Below are 25,700 nucleotides of genomic sequence, written 5' to 3' on the forward strand. Positions count from 1 at the left end.
GCAGAGGCCGGTGTGAAATGACTCAAGCAGCAATCCTTTAAAGATTGAAATCAGTTAGAGGAAACAGCCACTGGTCACCACATCCTCCGGTTATCTTAAACTGCTCTGGTTGAGTAAGAGAGCATCTGTAAGTTTGATGGAGGTTAGAGAAGCAGGACTTCACTCACTGATGATGCATGTGCAGAAGAAAGTGTGAGGAACTTCTGGGGTGTTTTTTCCCTCTCTTATTGATGTACATTACATGATATTTCTTACTGATAGAAGTGGGCTTGATTGCATAATTTTCCATTTGACATATTTTCTTTTGTTAATATGGAAAGAGCCTCTTGAGAACAAACACTACTTCTGAAATAAAGAATATATCCGGAAAAACACAGCTGAGGTTAGTGAGGTAGGTATTGGTAGTGATCTGAGGTAGTGATCAGTACAACATAAAAGTAAATAGCATATTTTAAAGGATACCATGTATATAAAAGCAAATATTATGTATTTTTGTTTGTTTCCATACTTCTGTATGGTGTTATTTCCCATCATAATTTTATTTATAATTTTTGCAAGCTATTTTAACCATTGCAACCATGGCTTGTTTCTGCCACACGCAAAAAAATTGCCACGTTGATCCAAGTTAAAATTTCAAGTTATCTTGAAAATTTTGACTTACTCACAGAGCATCTTCAAATTTCAAATGACTTCTATGTACGCTGAAATTGTTCCATTATAATAAAATAACAATCAAAATGTATTCTAATTTCCAATTTTTTTATCCCTACTTTCAATCAATTGTTATTTTTTTGGTTATAATTGTTTATTTACTATTTTAACTTCCTATTTTAACTTGGTTAGCATTATATTAAACTTATAATTGTGACTACTTATCCAAACTGTTATGCTAATAATTTTGACAGCTAGCCACGGTTTTAGCCAACAGTTTTCCAACTTTTACTCATATTGTAGCTTGCTATTTTTTTACTGTTTGACTGTTTGTTTAGTTAAGAATTTTGTATTTGTTTATTTATACTTTGAATAAATTTTCATTTTTGTTATTTTTTAATTTTGGAGAGCTAAAACACTAAACTTTGCACAAACTGAAAATTGGCCAGTCTCAGCATCTCTTTGGTGTCTTTGGAAACTATAAAACTATTCTATATTTATATTTTGTATTATATTTTATTATTTATACTGTTATATAGTGGAACATGAGCTGTTGAGAAACTTCATTTAGACATTCACAAAGAAAAACTGTCAGTTTGCTTCTTAGTTTCACCGGATCCCACTCAAAAACAGAGTTGATGAAGGTAACACACCTATCATATATGCTTCATCTGTCAATGATGTACACTAACAGCAAGACCTGATATTGATCATCTAGAACGCTTTTTGATGTAGTTTGTGTTAGTATTAGTTGCACTATATATCTGCTTTCTTCTCTTGTTTGTTCTCTTGAGGTTTGTTCCTCTCATTTTGGACTAAAAGCTACAGTGAGCTACAGCACTAATTTCAGTAGATTGCAGCAAGACACACACACACACACATACAAACACACACACACACACACAAAACAAAAAACAGAGGAAGGCTGGAGTAAACCTGGGAAACTGAAAAAAAAATCAACTATTGAACACATTCTCTAAGGCAGTTGTTTTTCAGTTTTAATAGTCTTCTTGATATTTTTGAACCCTAATCATTTATTTGCATACTAACTAACTAACTGATGTGATTGAATCATTTCACTGCTTTGCTGATTTTTGCTGGTTTAGCTGTATTTATAAGCAAAGATAAACCTGAATGGGTAATTTTAAATTGGTTTTCACAACAAGCGAGTGTGGCAGGGTACAGGGGCGACTATACTGGCAATCACCAGCATTGAACTGATGAAAACCTTAAATATCACCCAACTCAAGTGAGATGGGTGAGTGGGCCAAATATATTGGGTTTCTAGACTGACAGAGAATCTATCCCCGAACTCGAGTCAGGGTGCCATCAAAGTTAGTTTTTTAGGTTCTTAAGTTTTGATAATTTATAGAAAATAGGCAACTGGAAAGGATATGGTATTCTTACTGTTGTGTCCACTGCTGTGACCTCAGGAGCTGGAACATGTTTTAATGTAGGCTCCCCTCCCTTGAGCACCACGCACCCTTGGGGCCCCAAGGTGACAATAACTGACCCGCAGCCTCGTTTCAACAGCTTTTGACCAGCCCGATGTGCCTCTTCCACACTGGCTACCGAGGTACCGGTGAGCAGCTCTGCCTAAAAGTGGAAAACAAAGCATAACAGCATGAGGTGACACTGTTTATTTAACAATTTTCTTCTAAATCAGCATTTTTCTTTCCTTTGTCAGGAAGCCAAGCTAATCAGAGGTTAGGAATTAAAATTAAAGATAGAGTAAAACCAGGACTGGGGTGGGATACTGGGAACTGCATTATGGAAATTCCCTGTGGCACAAGCCCAGTACCACAGACTGTGTGGTTATCAAAGCTTCATTTTCTGCCTTTTTTCTAAAGAAAATGTTTGTTTTGTCTCTTTAATGAACACAATTATCACAACAATTTATGTCCAAGGATCTCTAATTAGTAGTCTATTCTTACTTGCTAAAGCTAACTGCTCTGTGTTAACAGCTCTGGAGTTGAGTCAGCAGTTAATTACACACTGTGGTCAGACAGACTCATAAAACACATTCAGTCTGTTAAGGATTTGCTGGATCCGTCAGCAGTCTGCAGGCCAAACATTTTCAAAGAGTAGATGCTCTGACTATGCTGCTTCATCTGGCTCCAAAATGACTAAACAGTGACAGAGCAGGACTCGACAGCTGATGTTTGAGAAACAACAAGGAAACTCAGATAACCACAGCAGTTCTTTCAAGATTAGTTACAGCATTTATCTCTGGAGGTTAAAATATACACTGTGCAGTGAAAGAAACCAATTTTTCCACAAAAATACAAGAAAATGACATTCATGCTCTAAAGTAATGGCATAGTTAAACAACAATGTACAATGTACAACTAGCAAGCCCTTACTACAATCCAAGTCAGCTTTACATACATACTGCATATACAGTATACAGTGGGGCAAAAAAGTATTTAGTCAGCCACCGATTGTGCAAGTTCCCCCACCTAAAATGATGACAGAGGTCAGTAATTTGCACCAGAGGTACACTTCAACTGTGAGAGACAGAATGTGAAAAAAAAAAATCCATGAATCCACATGGTAGGATTTGTAAAGAATTTATTCGTAAATCAGGGTGGAAAATAAGTATTTGGTCAATAACAAAAATACAACTCAATACTTTGTAACATAACCTTTGTTGGCAATAACAGAGGTCAAACGTTTACTATAGGTCTTTACCAGGTTTGCACACACAGTAGCTGGTATTTTGGCCCATTCCTCCATGCAGATCTTCTCGAGAGCAGTGATGTTTTGGGGCTGTCGCCGATCAACACGGACTTTCAACTCCCGCCACAGATTTTCTATGGGGTTGAGGTCTGGAGACTGGCTAGGCCACTCCAGGACTTTCAAATGCTTCTTACGGAGCCACTCCTTTGTTGCCCGGGCGGTGTGTTTTGGATCATTGTCATGTTGGAAGACCCAGCCTCGTTTCATCTTCAAAGTTCTCACTGATGGAAGGAGGTTTTGGCTCAAAATCTCACGATACATGGCCCCATTCATTCTGTCCTTAACACGGATCAGTCGTCCTGTCCCCTTGGCAGAAAAACAGCCCCATAGCATGATGTTTCCACCCCCATGCTTCACAGTAGGTATGGTGTTCTTGGGATGCAACTCAGTATTCTTCTTCCTCCAAACACGACGAGTTGAGTTTATACCAAAAAGTTCTACTTTGGTTTCATCTGACCACATGACATTCTCCCAATCCTCTGCTGTATCATCCATGTGCTCTCTGGCAAACTTCAGACGGGCCTGGACATGCACTGGCTTCAGCAGCGGAACACGTCTGGCACTGCGGGATTTGATTCCCTGCTGTTGTAGTGTGTTACTGATGGTGACCTTTGTTACTTTGGTCCCAGCTCTCTGCAGGTCATTCACCAGGTCCCCCCGTGTGGTTCTGGGATCTTTGCTCACCGTTCTCATGATCATTTTGACCCCACGGGATGAGATCTTGCGTGGAGCCCCAGATCGAGGGAGATTATCAGTGGTCTTGTATGTCTTCCATTTTCTGATGATTGCTCCCACAGTTGATTTTTTCACACCAAGCTGCTTGCCTATTGTAGATTCACTCTTCCCAGTCTGGTGCAGGTCTACAATACTTTTCCTGGTGTCCTTCGAAAGCTCTTTGGTCTTGGCCATGGCGGAGTTTGGAGTCTGTTTGAGGCTGTGGACAGGTGTCTTTTATACAGATGATGAGTTCAAACAGGTGCCATTCATACAGGTAACGAGTGGGGGACAGAAAAGCTTCTTACAGAAGACATTACAGGTCTGTGAGAGCCAGAGATTTTCCTTGTTTGAGGTGACCAAATACTTATTTTCCACGCTAATTTACGAATAAATTCTTTACAAATCCTACCATGTGGATTCATGGATTTTTTTTCACATTCTGTCTCTCACAGTTGAAGTGTACCTCTGGTGCTAATTACTGACCTCTGTCATCATTTTAAGTGGGGGAACTTGCACAATCGGTGGCTGACTAAATACTTTTTTGCCCCACTGTGTGTATATATATATATATATATATATATATATATACTATACACATATATATACATATATATATATATATATATATATATATATATATATATACACACACACATATATATATATATATATATATATATATATATATATATATATATATATATATATATATATATATATATATATATATATATATATATATCTCAAAATGGGAGATGCCCCCAAGGGTGGTGGAGAATGACCGAGCTAAGATCCTGTGGGACTTCCAGATACAGACGGACAAAATGGTGGTGGCTAACCAACCGGACATAGTGGTGGTAGACAAACAGAAGAAGACGGCCGTAGTGATCGATGTAGCGGTTCCGAATGACAGCAATATCAGGAAGAAGGAACACGAGAAGCTGGAGAAATACCAAGGGCTCAGAGAAGAGCTCGAGAGGATGTGGAGGGTGAAGGTAACGGTGGTCCCCATGGTAATCGGAGCACTAGGTGCGGTGACTCCCAAGCTAGGCGAGTGGCTCCAGCAGATCCCGGGAACAACATCGGAGATCTCTGTCCAGAAGAGCGCAGTCCTGGGAACAGCTAAGATACTGCGCAGGACCCTCAAGCTCCCAGGCCTCTGGTAGAGGACCCGAGCTTGAAGGATAAACCGCCCGCAGGGGCGTGCTGGGTGTTTTTTATATATATATATATATATATATATATATATATATATATATATATATATATATATATATATAAATATATACACACACACACACATATATATATATATATATATATATATACATACACATACACACACACACACACACACACACACATATAAAACAGTAATACATTATATAGAACAGTAGAGACATTTTTAAATTAAAAGCCTCAGAATTAAAGCTGAAAGTCTGAGTTTACACATCTTTACATAGACAAATATTTATTAATTGATTGGAGGGCTTGGTAATATACACATATATGGAAACTGACACAAAGAACTGCTAGCCTTACAGATTGTGTAAATAAATGCAATTTTTATTTGTAAATTTTAATTCTTTCTTTTAACAAAAATAATTGAAAAACCATAATTACACTAGAAGATAAAGGAAATGATGAATAAACACAAACAGAGCCATTAAAAATGCTCCTGTGTAAACTACAATGGGGCCATAAATTAACCCTCTTGCTCGTTTTAGTCTCCAGAGTTGTCACTTTAGTGTTAAAAACACATGTGAATCTAAGTATAGTCTTATCTCCTGTGTGCTGCATACACACATAAACACACACAGTGACAATGAAAAGCTAACACTGCCCCAACATTACTTATTCCAAAGCTACTTCCTCCTTCCTTACTGTACACCAAGCAAAGCACCCAAAGGAATTTGTAGTTCATAATATTTGTGTATATTTAATCAAACTGATATGACTTTTCTCTTCTACTTCTTTTTGCACTGTACGCTGATTTATAAATATTTCCCTTCTGTTGCTCATTTGTCTTGTTTGGTCTGCTACAGAATGCACCGCTAGTTAGACGCTAATCGTATTTTAGTGGGGGAGCAGTGTGAAGGCAGCCAATGCCAACAAACTCAACAAGCTCATCATGAAAGCTGATCCTGGGAGCAGAGCTGAAGTCTTCTGTGGAAATTCTGCAGAGGAGGATGCTGTGGAAAATACTCAGTGTTCAACTCTGAGAGCAGCTTCAGTTATAAACACAGACCATAGAGATATGACAAAATACCATGAGAGGTCTTTTGTACTCATTAAAAAAATAAAGATGTTATTATAATTATTATCTCTTGTTGTTTTTTTTTAACCATTTTTGGTGTCTGTGCAACGTGCAGTACTTTATTTGGATGCTCTTAATATTTCAGCTTTTTTTTTAAAAACTGAAGTTATTTTTTTCTTTATTGTTATAAGACACTGGTCTTACTACTGGATTTATGACTTTACTTGTTTATTGCTGTTATTGCTGTATGACAGGCACAAAGAACAAATAATACCATACAAAAAAATCCTGCAGTTTACTGAAATAAAATAAAACTACTTAAAAATGTAACTGAAACAATATTATATATAATAATTTAAAATAATTTAAAATTAAATATTATTATTTGTGTGAGATGTGAGTCAAGTGTCTATAAAAACCAGGTTTTTGTACTGTAATACCTATTCAGAACATTTATAATCTTATTTTTAAAATTAAAATGACTTTCCCATAATAAATTCATACAATTACAACAATTGAAGCTGAAACAAATAAAAACCAAAACTATACTTACTCTGGATACCAAATGTAATCAAATTGAAACTAAAATTGGAAATGAAATAATAACTAATGAACAACACAAAGCTCTTATAACTGCTGAAATGTCCCTTTAATTTTCTCCTGCATTCAGACACTCAAAGCTGAAGCTAGATATGACTAGCTACCAGTGAGCTTCATCCATAAACTGCACGGGTACATTGCAGGAAACTGGGAGCACAGACTTGGGTGGTTTGCACAACATAGTAACCAATAACATTTGTGAAACAGCTACAGTAATAATACTCCACAAAGACTACAACCAATAGCCTATAGCTGCTAATTAGGTCTCATCAGTGCCTAAATGGATGACTTATATAGTAAATTCACCTACACTACAGTTGTCATAAAAGAGGAAACCCTTCATGAAGACCAAATCTGTTTTTATATCGGGCTGTTCTGTAAAGTTGGGGATGTTTGCATGTGACTCGCTCTTGGAGCAAGGCATTTAGAGGAACTGCAGTTTTTGTAACTTCCATGTTAATTTTTTCCACTGCCGGAGCACTCAGATGGCAAAGATGAATTACAGCAACACTGGCATAACAAATCTGCCCTAAACCCCTGAGAACAAACAAGCAAAACTGAGAAGAAATGAAAGTGTTAAATGGAAAAGTTTTGCTCTAAAGTTTGAGATTTCCAACTTTTGTTGCGGTCAAAATGCACTGGTTGGCTTTAGGACAACATGTTTGCCAAACAGAGGTGATGCTTGAGCACTAAACAAACCAGTTCACTGCTCCAATTAAACTGTGTGTGAGATCCCTGTCAGATCTGAAAGGTAAAATTTGGCTCAGGAGGTCCTCAGGTGGACATCAAAGATAATTCCCCTCACTATAAAGCACTTCAGCACACTATGTGGGCTGGGGATCAAAGAGTACCTGCACTTTGTCATCCTTAAGCCTCCTTTCACTCGCCCCTCCTACCCCTGAGCGTGCTACAGCGAGACCACACACGCACATGCACCCGTACAGAATGTGTGTCAGCTCTAACCTTGCACGGCAGGGTCAAGATGTCCCTGATAGCGGTTTTGAATAGGGGATTGAGGATCCAAACCTCCCCACCCGCCCCCACTGCTTTTGTGATCTGTCAGAGTTAACAATGACCTTGGACAGTTCAAAAATAAACCACAGAATATATGGGTGCTTTTAGAGCCCGCAGCCACCCCGGTGCTGTCGGATGCCAAAAGAGAAAAAGAGCCGTTTTGTTAGTCATCAGCTTCACACCAGGGCAGGGAATCAATCTACCTCCCTCTGCGCACAAGGATATGAGAGAGTTGAATTACGTCTGTGTGTGTGTTGGTGTATATGGTAAGTATGCACACACACACACACACACACACACACACACACACACACACACACACACACACACACACACACACACACACACACACGCACCCGGTGAGCACCTATTCTTTAAAGCATATGCAGGATAAATTTGTTGACAAGGTGGGTGTATTTGCAAGAAAGTATATGTTCAGGCATAAAGGTGAAAAAAATGTGCGTAATTTCATATATTTAGATTTTTCTTTTTGCTGTACAGCATCAGTTTTACCGCATAAACTATTTCTCCAAACTGACCATATTTATCACTAGTTAAAATAAGTGTGTGTAGTTCAATTTCAAGTTTTTTCTAAAAAGAAAAAATCTTGAAATTGGCAGCATATTATAACCACAGTAGGAAAGAATGCTATAAAATCAGAAGAACGAGAAACACTAAAGTCAAAGGATCTTTGGCCATTTTACTTCTATAGCAGGTTTAATTCTGAAAGTAGTGGAATAAAAACATTCAAAATATATATTGGGGTTCTTTTTGCACTGATCTGATAATCAGTGAATGTTTAATAACATAATGCCTCGTTCACATATTTAAACAATTTAGAAAAACAAAACAAGTAGTAACTAATAGCTCAGGAACTATTATAGTCATTTCTTTACTTTAAACACACAAAAAGAATAAATTTTAAACGAACTAATAATAAATCTTCACTTCAGCAGTCTGTTACATACACGACTTTTTGGCTTTTTTTTAAATACATAAATGGGTCATATATAATTCAGAACCTGATTTATGAAATGTTTTGCTTTATTTTTTTGGCTATATAGAATAAAGATAAATCTAAACTCTTCTTTGTGAAATCCTTTGACTCTCCAGAAATGAACTGAGAATTGTAAATTTTCATAATAAGTAATAAGTATTATTATAAGTAATTATATTATCATTAAACCCCCCAGGTGGTTCGTTTTGTTAGCGTTGTTGAAGAATTGCTGTTACTGCAGTGATGTATCCTAAAAAATAATCACTAACTCTAAAAGAAAGAATGTTATTTTAAGTTATATTTTAATGTTGCAGTGTAACTGATTGCTTTATTGTGATACAGGAAGTCTAAATAAGCCTAAATAAATCTACAGTGGGAAAAAATAATTGAACCCTAGTGAAGAATTTTAGAAAACAACACAAATAAATGTCTGATGCATTTTAATGTGAATTAAGGACATGGAGTTATAAAGCAACTCCGATCAAAGAATGAGCTATATTATCTTGTAACAAAACATGTATACAGCTAAAGCTGCTCTTAGGATAACACGCAATGTGCAAAAAGTACAAAATAAAAAGGTCAAATGAGTTTTTAATCAGTTTGGTTTGCTTAGTTGGGTTAACAAACCTTAAGAAAAACAAGTTATGGTATTAAGCTGAACTAACTATTTTTTGTTGTCATTTTTGTTTCATTTTACATGCTGTCAGTTTAACTGAACTTAATTAAGCATGAATCTCTTATGTCTACAACTTTTGAAGCCATTTGATACCAGTGTCAGTACAAAGACAGCCTTTTAGACAGTTCCCAATCATGGCATGAAGAATGAAAAGTTTAGAAGACTTAAATGCCAACCCCAGGTCATGGCTACAGCAAATGTAAATATCACTGGGTTTCTGTTTGAAAACATTTGGTTACACTGGGCTAATGAGTAGGCACTGATCCTGTGGAAAAAAATGCAAACTAAATGTTACTTGTGAATCTTCTCAAGTTACCGAGATCTCCTTGTTGAATGAAGCCTCATCTGAGGTTTGTGCCTACTTTATTGAAAGTAAAACAACAAAATGAGGCTCAAAGGCAACCAGTCTAAACACAGACAGGGTCATTGTTCTAATACCACTATTTATCTAATACAACTCTCCCAACATTTACTTCCTAGAGCTTATTACAACTTTCATTAACTCCGAGTTACAAGAACTTGTGGTTTTTAACTTTTAAAGCACTATGAAAACAATGATAAATGATACATTTTAAGTTGTGTAAACTACAAAGACTGATGAGTCGATAACTAGATTTCAGTGTGTTTTTATTATAAAGCAAAACACTGTTGCTTGTCTCTTTTCTTGTGAATCTGATATCTACTAGCATATCAGGAGTGGCTGCTTTGTTTTCCATTATCGTTTTTGTTGCACAACTTTATCTTCTTGCTAAATACTTGGCATTAAATCTATTTCTGGGTCCTGGCAGCTCTCTAGTTTTGCTGAATAGACAGAAGCCCCCCCCCCCCCCCCCCCCCCCCCCACACACACACACACAAAAATCCTATTCAGTTGTCATTCTTGGCTTTCCAGCTTCTTATTAGCACTATTCATGTTTTGCAGGCCTTTAAGCTATAAAAAATTGTGGTGTATACGACAGCCCATGGGCTCAAGACGTCCTGGACACCAAAGTTTGAATGCTTCAGACAAGACTCACTTTCAGGATTTTTCTAGTGCAAGTAATCCAACAAACACAGCAACATAGTAGTGACTAATACTGTGTTGGAGACAGGATCATCTCAGATGTTCTCTTAGCTAAAGTTTGGCCTTTTTTCAGTGTCTTGCTCCTTCATTCTCATCATTGAATTAACCTCGACCCCTATATCTATATGTAGCTAGCCAACAGGTATTAACTGCCATATGTAAACTAGCCCATATTCACTAAACCCCGCCCAAAACATAATACTTAATAGTAATCTTCAGTTTGGGCCAAGTTATAGCAGCGCTGTTTATTTTTCTGAATGATTTTGAACTTTGATTCTATCCCTTAGTGGGACATTTTAGTCCTCTTTCCACCTTTGCATACTGCATAATATATAATATGACCGTACCTCCATGACCTGAAAAAAAGAGAGAAGACATGTAGCTCTTTCCTCAACTCTCCCTTTCATGTTCCCACACCTGGGTACAGTGCTTCATCGCCTTGCATCACCACATCAAATACCAGCTCCCAGCCAAACTCACATAGACTTCAGCCCTGAGGGGGTGACTGACTCAGCCATAGAGCACATCTGCCCTCTTGTTTTTATTACCATTCCCATCTATCCCTGCCCCCTGTCGCTCATCTGTCATCACCTGGCATTCAAGACGCAAGCCGCCATGACAGAGTTTTTACCGTAAAAGGGTGGAGATCAACTGTTTCTTCATACCAGAGAGCATTCATGTACAGCCAATGGCTGGAGTGAGGTTACTGATGTGCCAGCAGGGGACATGACCTTGGAGGTAAATCACTGTGGAAAGGCGTCATCTCAAACTTGTCATTCTTTCCTTTCTGGACTGGACATCTGTTGACAATCATAAGCTGACTGACTGCTTGTAAAAGTGATGCTTTGTTGAAACTACATACCGTAGTTTAAGGACAGAGCCTTCAGGTATAAAAACATTCCTTCTAATAGTCAGCAGAGTCCAACTCCTCCAGTAGACGTCTATGAGAAAATAACCCCACATCAGTAAACTCTTTTCTGATGGGTTTACAGTCTCATTTACTAATTTCAAATCTTATAAAGCATTATGTTTATTTTATAAATTAGAGTCTCAGTTAAGATGAATTTGATTTAGGTTAAATGTACAGAAATTTCAGGGAGCAAGATACACCAGTTACTTTTGCTAGGTACGCAAGTACCAAACTCAAACCCAATTTTCCTTCAGAACTGCCAGAGATTCAACAAGGTGCTGGAAACATTTTGCAGATTTTAATCCATACTGACACTATATGACAGCTTCACATATTCTCTGCAGCTTTCTCAGCTGCATGTCCATGATGTGAATCTCCTGTTCCATCACATCTGAAAGGTGCTCTGTTGGATTGAAATCTGGTGTTTCTGTAGTACAGTCCTTGTCAAACGCTCAGGTAGACTGTGGCATTTAAACAATGCTGATAGTAAGTTTGTCAAGAAAATATCCCCCAAACCTTAAACTACCAACAACCTCTCAACTACATTTGTGCTGTTGGTGCCTTTTCAAGCATTTTTTTAAAGTCATGTGACAAATAGTCTATCTTTTAGCTGTATGGCTAATTGTAGCCTACTAACAGACTGTTCAAGAACTTGATCTACTTTTTGGTTGTTTGTTTGTTTGTTTTGGGGGGTTTTTGAGGAAAATTCTAGTGGTTTATTTGTTAACCAAGCCAATTAGGATTAGTGTTATTTATCACTTTATGCTCCACCATTTTGACCAAACATAGTCACTTTTCGTTCCAAATAATCAACATGGCTTTGGATAAAATGCTAACACCGAAGCTTTAAAATGTAGAACCCATTGACTAGATCCTTATTATACACAGTCTAAAGTTATAAATAATCTACTCTATTATCAATGTTACAGTGGGCAAAATGGATGCTTAAAATCCATCCATCCATTTTCTTCTGTTCATCCAGCGCATCCAGAGCTGCCATAGGACGTGAGGCGGGTACACCCTGGAGAGGTGGTGAGTCTGTCGGAGGGCTAACACAGACAGTGGTTCGCACTTTTGGGCAATTTAGATCAACCAATTAACATAACCAAGTGCATGTCTTTGGACTGTGGGAGAACCCACGCAGACACGGGGAGAACATTCAAAGTCAACACAGAAAGACCCGTGTCAGCTGGTGGATTCAAACCCAGGACCTTCTTGCTGTGAGGCAACAATGCTAAGAATCGTGCTGCCCCAATTTTTCCCAACTGTTAATGTTAAGGCAACTTAAAAAAAACCCAAAAAACCCAGCTTTTGTTGATTGGTGTATAATTTAGCCAAATATGATAGAAATCTGTGTTTATCAAGAATTCAAAAATGCCAAAACATTTATAGATGAGTAAAATAATTGTCCTAACTGTACAATCTTGGCTACGCGCATGTATACTCAGCCACCAAAGTTCATTTTAATCCAAGAAAAAAAAAACTATCAAATGCAAATGTGCAGTAGAAGGAAAGAAAGCTGGTCAATTCAGTATGCTCTGTTTTGTTGTTTATGACTAGTTTCAGCTTCCTCTTGGCCTTGCAGACGTGAGTGTGTGGATGAGTGAGGAAGGCAGAATTATTGTGTGAGGAAGCATAAATGCTGTGATAAATACTGTGAGCTGTGTGTGTGTGTGTTTGTGTGCGATTCATCACCTCAGACTCATTACAGCAAAACACGTCGGAGACTCTGTAGAAATCTGGATCCAAGTCAGGAATGGCCGGCGCTGGGTTGAATATTGTCTTCACTGCAACAAGAAACCATGCAGCGATCCATGTTATTGACCTCAGTGTCAAACGTCAACATCTACAGGATAACATGCAATCATTAGCAAGGCAGAAAAATATAATTGTTCTCCATAATAGACCCTGTTATAGCTGTCAGCCTGCTTTCAGAAGGACTTTTCATAAAGTCCCTCTGTGACACATTTTACAATTGTGTGGTGTTTCTTTTCCATTTCTGAGCCTCACTGCCAAGATCTGGCAATGCCTTAATTAAACTTTCAATGGGAACAAAGGCTAGCAGGCTACCGCTGGGGATTGCTCTCGCAAGCAAAGCTCAAGTGGATCAGCTTCTATAAAAAGACACCTTTTAAACAATTAAATTAGCATTCCCCGAAAAAGAAAAGAAACCCTAGTGAAAAGACCTTATATCCTGTAGCATTTTATGTTACGCCCTTAACTGCAGTTCCAGCAATGTATGTACGAAATGGATTCAGCACGAGATATACATTGAACCCCACATATGTGTGTCAGTGTGTGGGTGAGATGAGTTGTGACCCTTTGAGTGTGTTAAGGAGCACAAGCGAGGGAGAGAGCGAGAGTGTTTTTGTCAGGAGTAATCCTCTGTACGTGTTGCACATCACTGTCTGATGCATATTCATGAGCGAGGAGCATTAATGCATCTAATACCGTGATTTCTGTGTATGTGCGAGGATAAGCCCAGCTTGACGAAGCGATTAATTCCGATATCTCTGTGTACAAAATAAAGCCTCATGCAAGCGTGTGCGTCTGAGGGAAATATATGTTCAGCGTTGGTGACATCAAAGTCTGTTGTGCTAAAGTGTGTGCCTAGTTGCTGCTTCTGTGTGTGTTTGCGTGGGCACATAAGAGAGCAGCTGCGTGGGTTTGCGCAGGGCTTTGGCCACCTGGCGCTTTGAGGTGGATGCTGGGCTGCTCGCGAGTAAAAGTGGAAATAATGTCTCCGTCTCTTTTTCAACTCACTCATACTGTACTGCAAATATGCCCATGTGAGCCAAGGCCATGTCACAGATAAGAGACACCGGGCTCTTTGCGACTCCCCTCTTTTCTCTCTCTCTCTCTCAACTCAATTGCACCTCAGCTTCCGTGAATTTGGGATCCAAGTTAAGTGCGAGATTTGCACCTCCATTTTGCGTTATAGAAAGCAGCTTGTCATCTGTCAGCAGAAAAATTTTAAATAGATTTCTTTTGGTTATTATTGATATAAGGATTATGTAAAAGTGATGCCTAACAACAAACTGAAAATCTCTTTTCAGACACCTCATGTTACAGTAGAACCACATGTTGACAGTCCCAACCCTGGTGATGAATTCACAGGGCACAAGCCCAGGAAAAATGTTCTGTTTCTTCTCTTCTCATGCCGTGCCTTCAGGCTTGGGATCTGTGGACTCTTTAAGCCCACCACTAGCTTTCCACACGAGTGAAATTTGGCTAAATTTGAAACAGGAGTTCAAGAGTTCTGTGCCCATGGTAAAAAAAAAAGGGTCCATGGTGTGGAAGCTGCCTGGACAAGCCAGAGAAGGTGATCTTGAATGGGAGGTCAGTCACTTTAAACCAGCTAGCTTTTTGTTCATACCTCACATGCTTCAAAGTAAAAAGGTAAAAAAAATTGCACTGTTCAAAATTTTATGGTTCAGTATAAAGAAATGTATTCATGAAATTTATTCTGAACTTGTGTTTTAACCATAGATTCTCCTTACAAGATGGAAATAACTTGTGGCTCTGAAAAGCCCAGCCACAGTTTAGCTCATTTGGGCTGAATGTTGCTTTCACAGTGGTCAGTGTGAATTCACAGCACTCATAGAAGACCAGTGAGTTTGGAAAAAAAAAAGCTTCTAGGTCTGAAAAGCAGCGTGGATGTGCCTTAAACCTGCATTTATTCTAATGGCCAGTAGGGGGTGATTCCTGTGGTTGCAAAAAAAGCCCAATTGTTTGAAAGTCTTTGAAAGAATGGTCCTAATTCCCACCTGATTTATTATCTGAGTAACATTTTATGGTCTCAATTAATAATTTCATGTCTTATAAAATACAACATGTTGTTAATTTTGTAAATCTTGATCCAGTGTAGAGGAAAAAAAGATAAAACAGGGTTGAACATGGCTACTTCCACGACGGCAGTGACGAAAATGCTCAATGGCTGACAACAACGGGCAGCAATATCCAACATCTTTTGTATACAGTATATGGTTTTAATTTAAATTGTGTTCATTTTTAACCCAATGAAATAAAGCTTTTAATGTGCCTCTTCTCTTACCCAAAAGGTGTTCCTCAAAAATGTCATTTTCTTTGCAAAACTGTACAAACCATCTTGAAAGCCTCCATATTTAAACTTACTTGTTTACATTCTAACACATTAAATTCTTATCCCTCCTACTCTTTTTAACAACTCACTCCTTCTCCTGTCACATTTTTTCTCAGTGCTCCCCAGAAGCTCACATGCACACTGAGCGAATGACTGCAATTAGGCACAGCAACACAAAACCTTTTGCTAATTATGGTATGTAAAACTTGATTATCCTGTTAATTGGAGTGAGTGTCACAACATATGTGGAGAACTTGAGCGGCATTAACAGCCCGCTTTTAGTCACAACATGAAGTGAAGCGCTAACCTTGCACTGTATGCCGTGTAAACAGGATAAATGGAGAAAGTATCACTGAATCAAGCAGGCTTACTCATGCTGTTGTCTTATTCAGGCTATTGTCAGTAATCATATTATTATTTGTAGCCAGAACAGCTAGAAAGCACAAAGTCTTCTCCTTGGCCTCATTTAGTATACATGCAATACACAATTTGAAGCACGGAAGCTTCCCCATATGCAGCTTGAGTGCCATTTCCAATATACTGATGCATAAAGGAATTGGCCTCACTGATGCACTGAGCTCTAAACGTCACATGAACCAGTGTCTGTGTCTCAGGTTGCTTTGTTTTGCTCTCCAGGTGTTAGTGAAATCACACAAACACACACGCACAAATGCTCACAGCTGCTGGGACAGATGTGGTAACACTGGGATGTGTGCACACTGAGTCACGTCTGGCAGAAAACTGTGTGCGTGTGTGTCATGACTGTGGGGTTTTTATGCTGGCAGGTTCAAAGTCTGGTCGCACATGTGGCGGCTGAAAGAGCAGCTGGAGCCGCTTCAGTCAGTTTGAGAATACAGTGGGAAAGGTGGACGGGAAAACAAAAGCAGAGAGAAAATAGACAGAGATCACTCACACACTCTGACATGCATGCATGCACTCGCACGCACACACACAGAAACACACACACACAAAAAGAAATGAGTCACCAGCAAGTGTGTGAAAGGGCTTTAAGAGGCTCTAATTGCATCTGGTGAGAAATAAAATAGCAGCTTCTTGCTCAGATAAGGAAGAGGGGGAGGAAGACGGGTGAAAACGGAAGAAGAAAGCACGAGTGGAACTACACTACTCCCACCATTTCCTCCCTTCTCAGAACTAATTTATTGCCATTAACTTCCCAATATTAAATGTTAGGTGGCAATAAATTACATATACACACATTTTCCCCTTAAATAAAAGGAAAATCTTCTTTTGAGGTTATCTTAACAAGTGTTTCTAAGAGCTGGCATCTACTGTATGTGTGGCTCCACTTGATGGTGACATTTGCGTAATTTGAGCGGCGCTTCACCCCCGCTGCCAAACCCATTAACACCCAGTCTCTCCAGAGAACTCCATTTACGCAATGCTCCGGCACGGCGACGTCGAGGTGGCATCTATGCCAAGCATCTTCACTCGCCTTGCCTCTCTTCTGGCGCCACATGCTGAGCCTAATCCCGTGGTACGGTCCATGCACCGAGGAAGGGGGGCTCAGGGAGGGAGGGTGGCGCTCGGCAAGGCCATCTGGGTATCCCATCTGCAACACGGCGATGGCTGCGACTCGTTCGTTCTGGCAGCCTGCAGCGAGCGATTATGGACGACAGGCCCTGATGACAGGAGCGAGAGGCTCCCCAGACGTCTCGAATGACGCGGACCGCTGCTAATAATAGGATGCTGTTAAAGATGATTAGCTCGGTAACCTGGTTATGAAAGAAAGGTGGAGGGAGGGAGGGAGAGAGGGAGGGCGGTGGCCTAAAATAGGGCTTTTGTCGATGCCGGACAGCACGAAACCTGCTCTACAAATGTGTGTGCGCATGCGATGGTGAATGTAGATTGGGGGAAGCAGCAGCGACTCTGGTGAAAAGATGCTTTTGTCAAGTTCTCATGCTCAACTTGCTAAAGTGATAAAAGTCAGTGGGAAGCCTCTTTCTAAGGAGAGATTGTGGGATACAAACAGCAAAGTCACATGACAGATTTGGAAGGATTTGAGCTGTCTCTACTGTGTTTTTCTAGCCTACAAAGAAGACATTGTGCAACAGATTATCAAGCCAAAGCGATGATCTAAAGGTACATAAAGGATTGATTAAACCACATTTAAAACGAGATTATGCAACTGTGCTGTGAGGTAATTACTTGAGCTTCATAAATCAGTTGCTTTAGAGTTCCCTTAAAGAAAGGGAAACCTTTGAAACTATTACCTCTCAACCACATGTGAAGGCAAAAAAGTTTCTGTTTTGAAAGAAAGCCCTTGAGAATGAGACAAAAAGTCATCATAGACAGAGCTGAATACTAGTGGAAAAGATTCAAATGGTTTTGCTCGCAATACTTTCCTCCCCAGTTCTGATATCATAATTGTGTAGGAGAAGGGGATTTCAGATAGTGTCTAACTATCCACAACAAGCCAAAGCACAGACAGAAAGGGAGAGGAATGGGAAGAAATAACAGACACATCTTCCGGTGAGTCATGATATGAGGTCCATTTTTGTTTTTCCATGTTTTTGTCATAGAATATAGCGTTATCACAAATGACTACCAGTCATAAAATCAGCATGAATGCTAAGTAGAGTCAGTGACATCTATCGCTGTGGAACAAGCAAGTTAAATCTTATATTTCCATCCATCCATTCCTGCATTCATATATCTCCACCTTCTCTGCATCACGGGTGGGGGGTTAAGAACCTATCCCAGCAGTCATAAAATTGAAAAATTCAGACAATTTTCATATTCAGCAGTTTTTAGTCTTTAACAGCTATTACATTTTTGGGGCACTCTTTGGGAAACCAGTCGATGTAATTTTAAAGTCAAGCTCAATAATTGTCATGTCTTTGTGGTCATAATGCTCTAAATCCTTTCAGTTGTTGAAAAGCCTGGATGCAACTGGACTCTTGCTACGGAGCCCTGCTGCTGGATAATGTTTTGGCATTTTCCTGCTGAAAGACACGGTGGCTCAGTGGTTAACACTGTTGAAAGCTCTGCAGGGCTGTAACTAGAAAGCTCTCAGTTACAACTAATTTTTATACACAACAACAGAAAGTGAAGATATATGTCATCGCTGCCTCTGCTTGCTACTTCTGAGACTCAAATGCGTGTGGGGCCCATTTCTGTAATATCTTAGCTTCCTTTTGTAACCAGGAAATTTTTCCTCTGGGTTGCGGTCTGTTTAAAATCACAGCAGCTGGAACAGATTCTAATAATAAACAATGAGAGCAACTAATTATTACTACCTGACTAAATTTTCTCCCTTTTTTTTTCTCCAATCTTTTTTTTTCCAGTGAATGCATGAAAGGAGGCTTGTGTGAAACCTCAGCTTAGCCAAGTATGACCAGAGGCTCAACATGGTCATGAATGAGGATTAGGACAGAAGCGGTTATATAGTCATATTTTTGGCAAAATTATGAAGGTTTGGAACATAGCGAGCACACAGATGGCCTCTGTGAAGTGGATTGGATTGCACAAGTAGTTTGAGAAGATTCCACAGACATTTTGATATTTCTTTGGACTACCAGGATCTATTCTAACAACATGAGTCCACAATAACCACACCCTCTGTTTTTTGTTTTGGGGAGAGGTTTTATGACTATTGTGTTAGTATAGGTTTACTCTTTGTTCTGTATGGATACATCATACTGAGTAAACGTGTACTGAGGATTTCCAAATCTTTGAAATCTCAGCATGCAAAAGGTGCTCGGTAAATGATTTACTTTCTGACTTCAGAAACATGTGAGGAGGATATACTGGCTCACCTTTGTTGTCGCGAGCCATGCACATCGCCTGCAGGGACGTCTGTGGACTGATCTCCAGCTGGCATACCAGGACTTTTGTGTGGCTGATGGCTGGGAGAGCTTCCTGTAGCTCCTCTGCACCCAGCAGCATGTTGGCACCGGCCACAATTACAATGGCATTCTCACCTGTCCGTGAACAAACATAGAGACATGTGAGACTCCACTGGAATTTTCAAAATCATCAATATGCCATGACATGAGAAGAATGAAATGTAAATTTCAGTTTTTAAACTTTGGCCTACAAAGACAGGAAATATTTCTGTTTTCTAAGCAGCAATGATTTTCCACCGCAGGAACTTCTCCCTGAGACTAGGATGCTTTGGAGTGTATTTCAAGACAAATATATAAATATAGATACTGCCCTGGTTGCTGCTATCAGTTGGAAATAAGCATCAAAACATCTACCACATTGCTCAGGTGTATCTGAGCTTCCTAATGCATGTATTCCTTTGGAGGCACTGTTCTCTACATAGTTAAAAATGATAATAATTCACAGATTTTTTTCATTACTTTTCAACCACCTGAAATAAGATCCAGTTACATTTAAAATGTAAGTTTTATCTAAATACTTATTTTAACAGTTCAAACTGAACTTTGAAGCAAAGTGTGAGACCATTAGCAAACAGGAGAAATAGGTTTCTGACATATTTGAGTAGACTTCCATATGAAGACCCTATTTTTTCTTTCAAGCAGCAGTTTCCAAAGCTGATAGTTAACACTAAGTTAACAAAAACTTCAGTTGCTTTAATGGCCACTTGAGGCTGTCTATAAAAGTGTGTGAAATTAGTGAATTTTATTATGTTCAAAATAGTTGGTATGTATGTGTTTGTTACACCTGCACAGTTTATGGATGAAACATGCTAACCAATAATTTAGGAGGCCACTGTCTCATCCACAGATAGTCATTCGTGGCTCAAAAACCAACATGGCAAAGGGTAAAAGACTAATGTTGAGGTTTAAAACCAGTGGGAGAATTCACAGTGGTTATGTCCATGATTTTATCACACTTTTTTTAATTGAATCTGAAATTCACTCAGTCAAATTATGCTGATTGGTGAGCGACAGCTGGACACCACATACCAGACAGTTACAGCAGTTAGCTGGTTTGATTTTACTTGACAGCTCACACTCTTTTTAGAGTGAGTTTCAGTTTCTTCCTTCTGGAAAGGCTTAATGTAGAACAACACAGTGTAAAAATAACTTTGTTTCAGCAGACATCATTCAGAGGAACAAATCTTAGCTTGTACATCTTGTATGATTTCATTTTTTGGCAGAGTGTTGTATTTTATTTCTGTCTGTGTTTTCAAAATTGTGCATGTAAGGACAGATGACTCAACTCTGCAAACCAAATCTATCTACCGAAACAAATAAAGTAACATGAATCTCAGTAGTATCAGTTCTATAATAAAATTTTCACAAATTAATATTATAATTCTGTCTATGTAATATAGCTCAATGTCTTGTCAGTAAAAGTGTAAGGATAGTCAAAGAAAGTATTAGCTAGTGTAACATGTAACTGTAAAATAATGTAAAACAACTTCTTACTTGTGAAATTTTATTCCCTGTTCCCTTTCTTGTAGTGTTCCCTTCATTGGAATATCCAAAAGCAGAACAGAGTTTGTCATTTAATATAATGACGCAAAACCCATACTCAGTTCCCTGAACCAGACGGCAGCAATAGAGATGTGCCATGTATGGGATTTCTAGGAACTAAAATAAGTTAAAGGGAAATTGTTTGTCTTTGCACCGGAAATGGCCATTTTTTCATTTGGCCAAGTCTATGAACTTTAGGAACCCCACTGAGGCATTTTAGACAGTCCATGCGAGTCATTTGGTTAATCCATATTCAATTTTAAAACAGCGAGACTGTAAAAAAGCCGGGGTGGTAGAGAAAGACTGAACATGAATAAATGAGAGGACTAGCGTTAACTACAACAAAGGAATTGGAAAAATAAATAATTAAGTCCCTAAGCGTGAGTCTTTTAGGCTGTGTGTAAATGGAAACAAACAACAGTATGAAGTTAACATAATTTCCTTAGGGATTCTGAACCTGTTATTTCCTTGAAAAAAAAAATATCTACGAGTAAAAAACATGTAACAAGCAAAAACTTTGGTGCAAAAGCACATCTGATGTGATGGTCAAGAGGTAAAATTGTTTTAAATTATAATCTTTAATAAATAATTAATTGTATTATAGTTTTGTATTATATGTATGTTTTTATTTTCTTTTGATTAATAATAATTTTTTTAATATTTTTAATATTAAAAACTCAAATTTCTACATATTTTTTCAAAATAAAAAAAATAAAAAAATGCACATTCGGACAGCGTGAGGGTAGGGTTTGGGAGATCACCAATGATGACTTAAATCTCACAGGATGAAACACAAACTAAAGAATTTCATGTGATAATATTAAAGTATGCTATAATCTCTAAAAATTATGTTGAAGCTTTTTTTTTTTTAAATGACTGAATTAAGTGATCAAAGATATCATGATGATATTCATCCATCCACCTATTTTCTACCACTTGTCTGTGTAATGGGGACAGCGGTCTAAGCAGAGATGCCTAAGGCAGACATCACGGCATCAGCCGAAAAACATAATCTCTATTATTATTATTATTATTATTATTATTATTATTATTAAAAATGATATATTATTAAATTACTATTTTATATTTTCATATAAAATATTTTATTTTTATTTTATGTAGACAACACTCCATTTACATTAAAACTAAAGGCATTTCCTTGATATTGTTATTTAATTTCGCATCATTTCTAAGTACACTGTAATTTGAGGGGGTTTTTTTTGTTTTGTTTTGTTACCTGTTACAAACGTGATCTCAAATTCAAATTCAAATTTTTTTGAATCTCTGATATTCGGTTGTTTTTTAAAAAATATATTTTTATTACTCATCACATCCTTAAATAGCTAAACGCATGATATTGATTTAATAGACATTTTAAACACTAAAGTGCCACTTTCAGCCTCACCTACTACCTCGCCTCTCATAGATGTTTTTAATATCCTCACCGTTTTCAACAGAAATTGCTCCCCATGTGGAAAGGCTCACAGTTAAACACACAACTGTCCATACATCTTATTGTGTGGACATCACAGATGCATATGTAGTGAAATTCAAGTCTAAAACTGACACCACAGTTTAAAATAACTTTTTTTTAGTTCAGGTTAATCCCCTTTTTGTGCCAGGGAAACAAAGAAATCTTCCCTATATAAAGTTTTTCATCTCTTCATTGCAAAATATTTGAACTCACATGAACATTGGTAAAAGGCATCCTTTATCATTTGATATCAGCTGATACATCTTTGCATTCCTGGTGGATACTCGGGAGGGCTTGACGCTGGTGTTCGTCCAAGTGTTTTTATGACTATAAACAGGTGTTATAGCAGTAGTGACTCAGTGGGCTGAGCTGTCCTGTGTGTGTATTAAAAAAAACAGTGCACTCACAGGCCCCCATGCACTCTAGGCTGTACATAGAGGAGGCCATGTGAGCGAGGCTGTAGGTTAGCGGTAGAATTTACCTGCATCGTCGACAGTGATGGAGGCAGCTCCTGTGACTGCATCAGAGCTCTGCTTCACAAATTCTGCAATAGAGAATGAAAGTATTTGTTTGTTCCTGCAAAATGGAATATTCACCATACATACCTCTGGCAAGTAAAATGTTAAAATAGAAACCCTACCAACTGTCAGAACTCAGAGCAGAACTTCAGTAGCTTCAGTATTAACAAAGCCAAATGATTTAACAATAGGGAGAACTTGCCAGTGTATCCAAAAAACCTTGAAAAGAATTGGCAAAATGCAGACTGAAAAAGGTTGGCTCTGAATGTGAACTTATTGCAATGCACCATGAAAATGGAAACCAATTTGGCACGCAACGTGGAAAAACCCTCTTTCTTACCTGTGTGGACGCCGTTGTCCTTGAAATTCTGGATGTAATTGTCTCCAAAGAAGTCTTTTCCAACCTAGAAAAGATTGAAGGCAAAACGATTACAACAAAGAGAGTGTCAAGCTGGGTCAGACTTGGTTAGCGGCAACTTTTGAAAAGTGGTATACTCAAATCTCTGTTGGGCTGGATTTTCGTGTGCCCTGCCAGCATACTGGCATGGTGCCGCCGCCGAAGATGTGCAAAAACGAACACACAAAAGTCAACAAACGCACACACGCGCAAACACACGACCAGCTGCGCCAAGCCTTGAAGACACGATAACCCCGCCTTCACGCCTCTTCATGCCCACCTCGCTTTCGTTTTCTTTCCCTCCTGCCCCTCTTCCCCTGATCCGCTCTGGGATGTCCACATCTGTAGCTACTTTGGGTTGTGGAAGGGGTCCCCACCTTGCCCCGAGGCGCTTACTTCGAACCCACGCTTTCCAAAAAACGTGCCAAAATGCGGGCACTTCTAACTGCCTGTGATGATGGGTTGGGATGGTATTGGCTGCTTGGCCCCATTCTCTTTGAAGAGCGGCCTTCCATCTTGGCTGTTTTTGACAAGCCCGGGTGTCTATTTTTGGGTTCTCCCCATGCCCGGAGAGCTCCTCCCGCACTGGGTTGTTATCGATCGGGCCTCTTTGTTCTGACAGAGGTGGGGCTTTGGTGCTTTAGTGCTCAGGTTGAAAGGCCATGCTGAGCTTACTGATTGGAGACTCAGGGTTGCACGATATGGGAATAAGCTTGTTTGAAGGCGCGCAAGTGTAGGTGGGCGTATGCATGTGGTACGGTATTGATCAAGAGAAAATGAAGGATGGAGAGTCGATGGAGTGAAATGACTGAAGTGTGAACGAAGCTAAAAGGTTTTGAAGAGTTGTTAAATAGTTGGTGGGCTTTGGTAGCTGATGGCTGATTATCTGCACTGAGTAAGATGTGGACGAGCCAAAGGGTGGACAAGAAAAAGTGTTTCTTTTTAAAAAGAGAGAACACGTATTAATGCTAAAATCCAACAAAAACTCCAAACTTTGACTGGGGTGCCATACCTTGCAGACCATAGCAGTTTTGACTCCAAGTCTGGCAGCCTGTATGCACTGGTTGGCCCCCTTTCCTCCAAAACCGATGAAGAACTTGTGACCATGGATGGTTTCCCCTGCTTTGGGTAGCCTTGGTGCCTTGCTGAGAGAAAACACAGTGTGTAACTATAGTATTTACAAAGAGAAACCCCTCATGGGATTGGGAAAATAAAAAATGAAGGATTCCTCTACTTGAAGGAATGCTTTGGTTGGTTTTTTTCATCTCTTCATACTGCACATAACAGTTGGAAAACCTTCCATCAAAGTTAAAAAAAATGTTTTGTTTGGCACTGCGAGTGTCAAAATGTGAAGAAAACCCTTCAGGGCTCAAATCCTTCCCTAGTTAAGCTATTTATTTATCACTGCAAAGCGTGCAAAACCACACAAACAAAGTTTTTTTGTGGAGTCTGCTGAGGATTATATCTTTTGAAGGTCTTTCACTGAGAGGTCAACTTAATGCAAACATTGCTGGAATGAATGGAAACTTGTTTCCTTCAGTGTTTTTTCCCTGTCTTTTTTCAAAAAGAAACTTGCTTTATAGATTTAAAATGTACTTTTGTACCTAGACATTCAGCCAGATGTGCCAATACAAGTGTCTCCAAATTTGCAAATGATGCAACCATTGAATCCCACAGATGTCTCAACTTGACACTGGCTGTGCACGTAACGCCTGAGTCATGAGATTTGGTCAAGTCCAGCCCCTGCCCTCGAGGTTGATATGCCACAGGTGGGTGCCCTCAGGAGGAGCTGTCTGTGCCCTAATTCTTCCAATCACAGAGCCAGAATGGGTAATGAGTAACAGTGCATAGACAGCAGACAGCTTCATGTTGTATGTCAGGACTCTGCGGTTTGGCTCTGGGCAGTGCTGGACTGAGGCCAAAGGGTTTGCGGGTGGCAAAATGTTGTCATAAACTTGTTTTCCTCCCTGTTGTTGCTCTTTTTCGTGCCTTTGTGCACGTTTGTGTGTGTATGTCAGCGTGTTTGTGGCAGGTGTGCTGTTACAGTAAGTTCACTCAATCCCAGGATTTCCAGTAACTGAGAAGCCGGTGGCAAACACTAGAGGTTGTTCTAAATGCTGCTGTTTTTGCACAACCGTGTGAAAACAACTGACATACCCCAGGCTATAACTGGATGT

The 25,700-nt window shown here is 39.0% G+C and overlaps 1 protein-coding gene and 1 long non-coding RNA gene across 2 annotated transcripts in view; one reads left to right on the forward strand and one right to left on the reverse strand.

The window, feature by feature from the left end:
• Positions 1–25,700, reverse strand: part of rbks (ribokinase) — a 56,362-nt gene that overhangs the window by 9,972 nt on the left and 20,690 nt on the right. Inside the window, exons 3-8 of the mRNA XM_004559256.3 lie at positions 24,536–24,668; positions 23,467–23,530; positions 23,090–23,152; positions 19,503–19,667; positions 13,320–13,411; positions 2,059–2,247 (exon numbers count right to left, since the gene is read on the reverse strand). Of these exons, the coding sequence (XP_004559313.1) occupies positions 2,059–2,247; positions 13,320–13,411; positions 19,503–19,667; positions 23,090–23,152; positions 23,467–23,530; positions 24,536–24,668 (706 nt within the window). The remainder of the gene's footprint in view (positions 1–2,058; positions 2,248–13,319; positions 13,412–19,502; positions 19,668–23,089; positions 23,153–23,466; positions 23,531–24,535; positions 24,669–25,700) is intronic.
• On the forward strand, positions 17,298–20,928 carry LOC143414123 (uncharacterized). The gene is made up of 2 exons (XR_013094673.1): positions 17,298–18,216; positions 19,032–20,928. It is a non-coding gene; the product is annotated as an uncharacterized LOC143414123 (long non-coding RNA).

This window comes from Maylandia zebra, linkage group LG19 (assembly GCF_041146795.1).
Source record: "Maylandia zebra isolate NMK-2024a linkage group LG19, Mzebra_GT3a, whole genome shotgun sequence".
In the NCBI taxonomy this organism is placed as follows: Eukaryota; Metazoa; Chordata; class Actinopteri; order Cichliformes; family Cichlidae; genus Maylandia; species Maylandia zebra.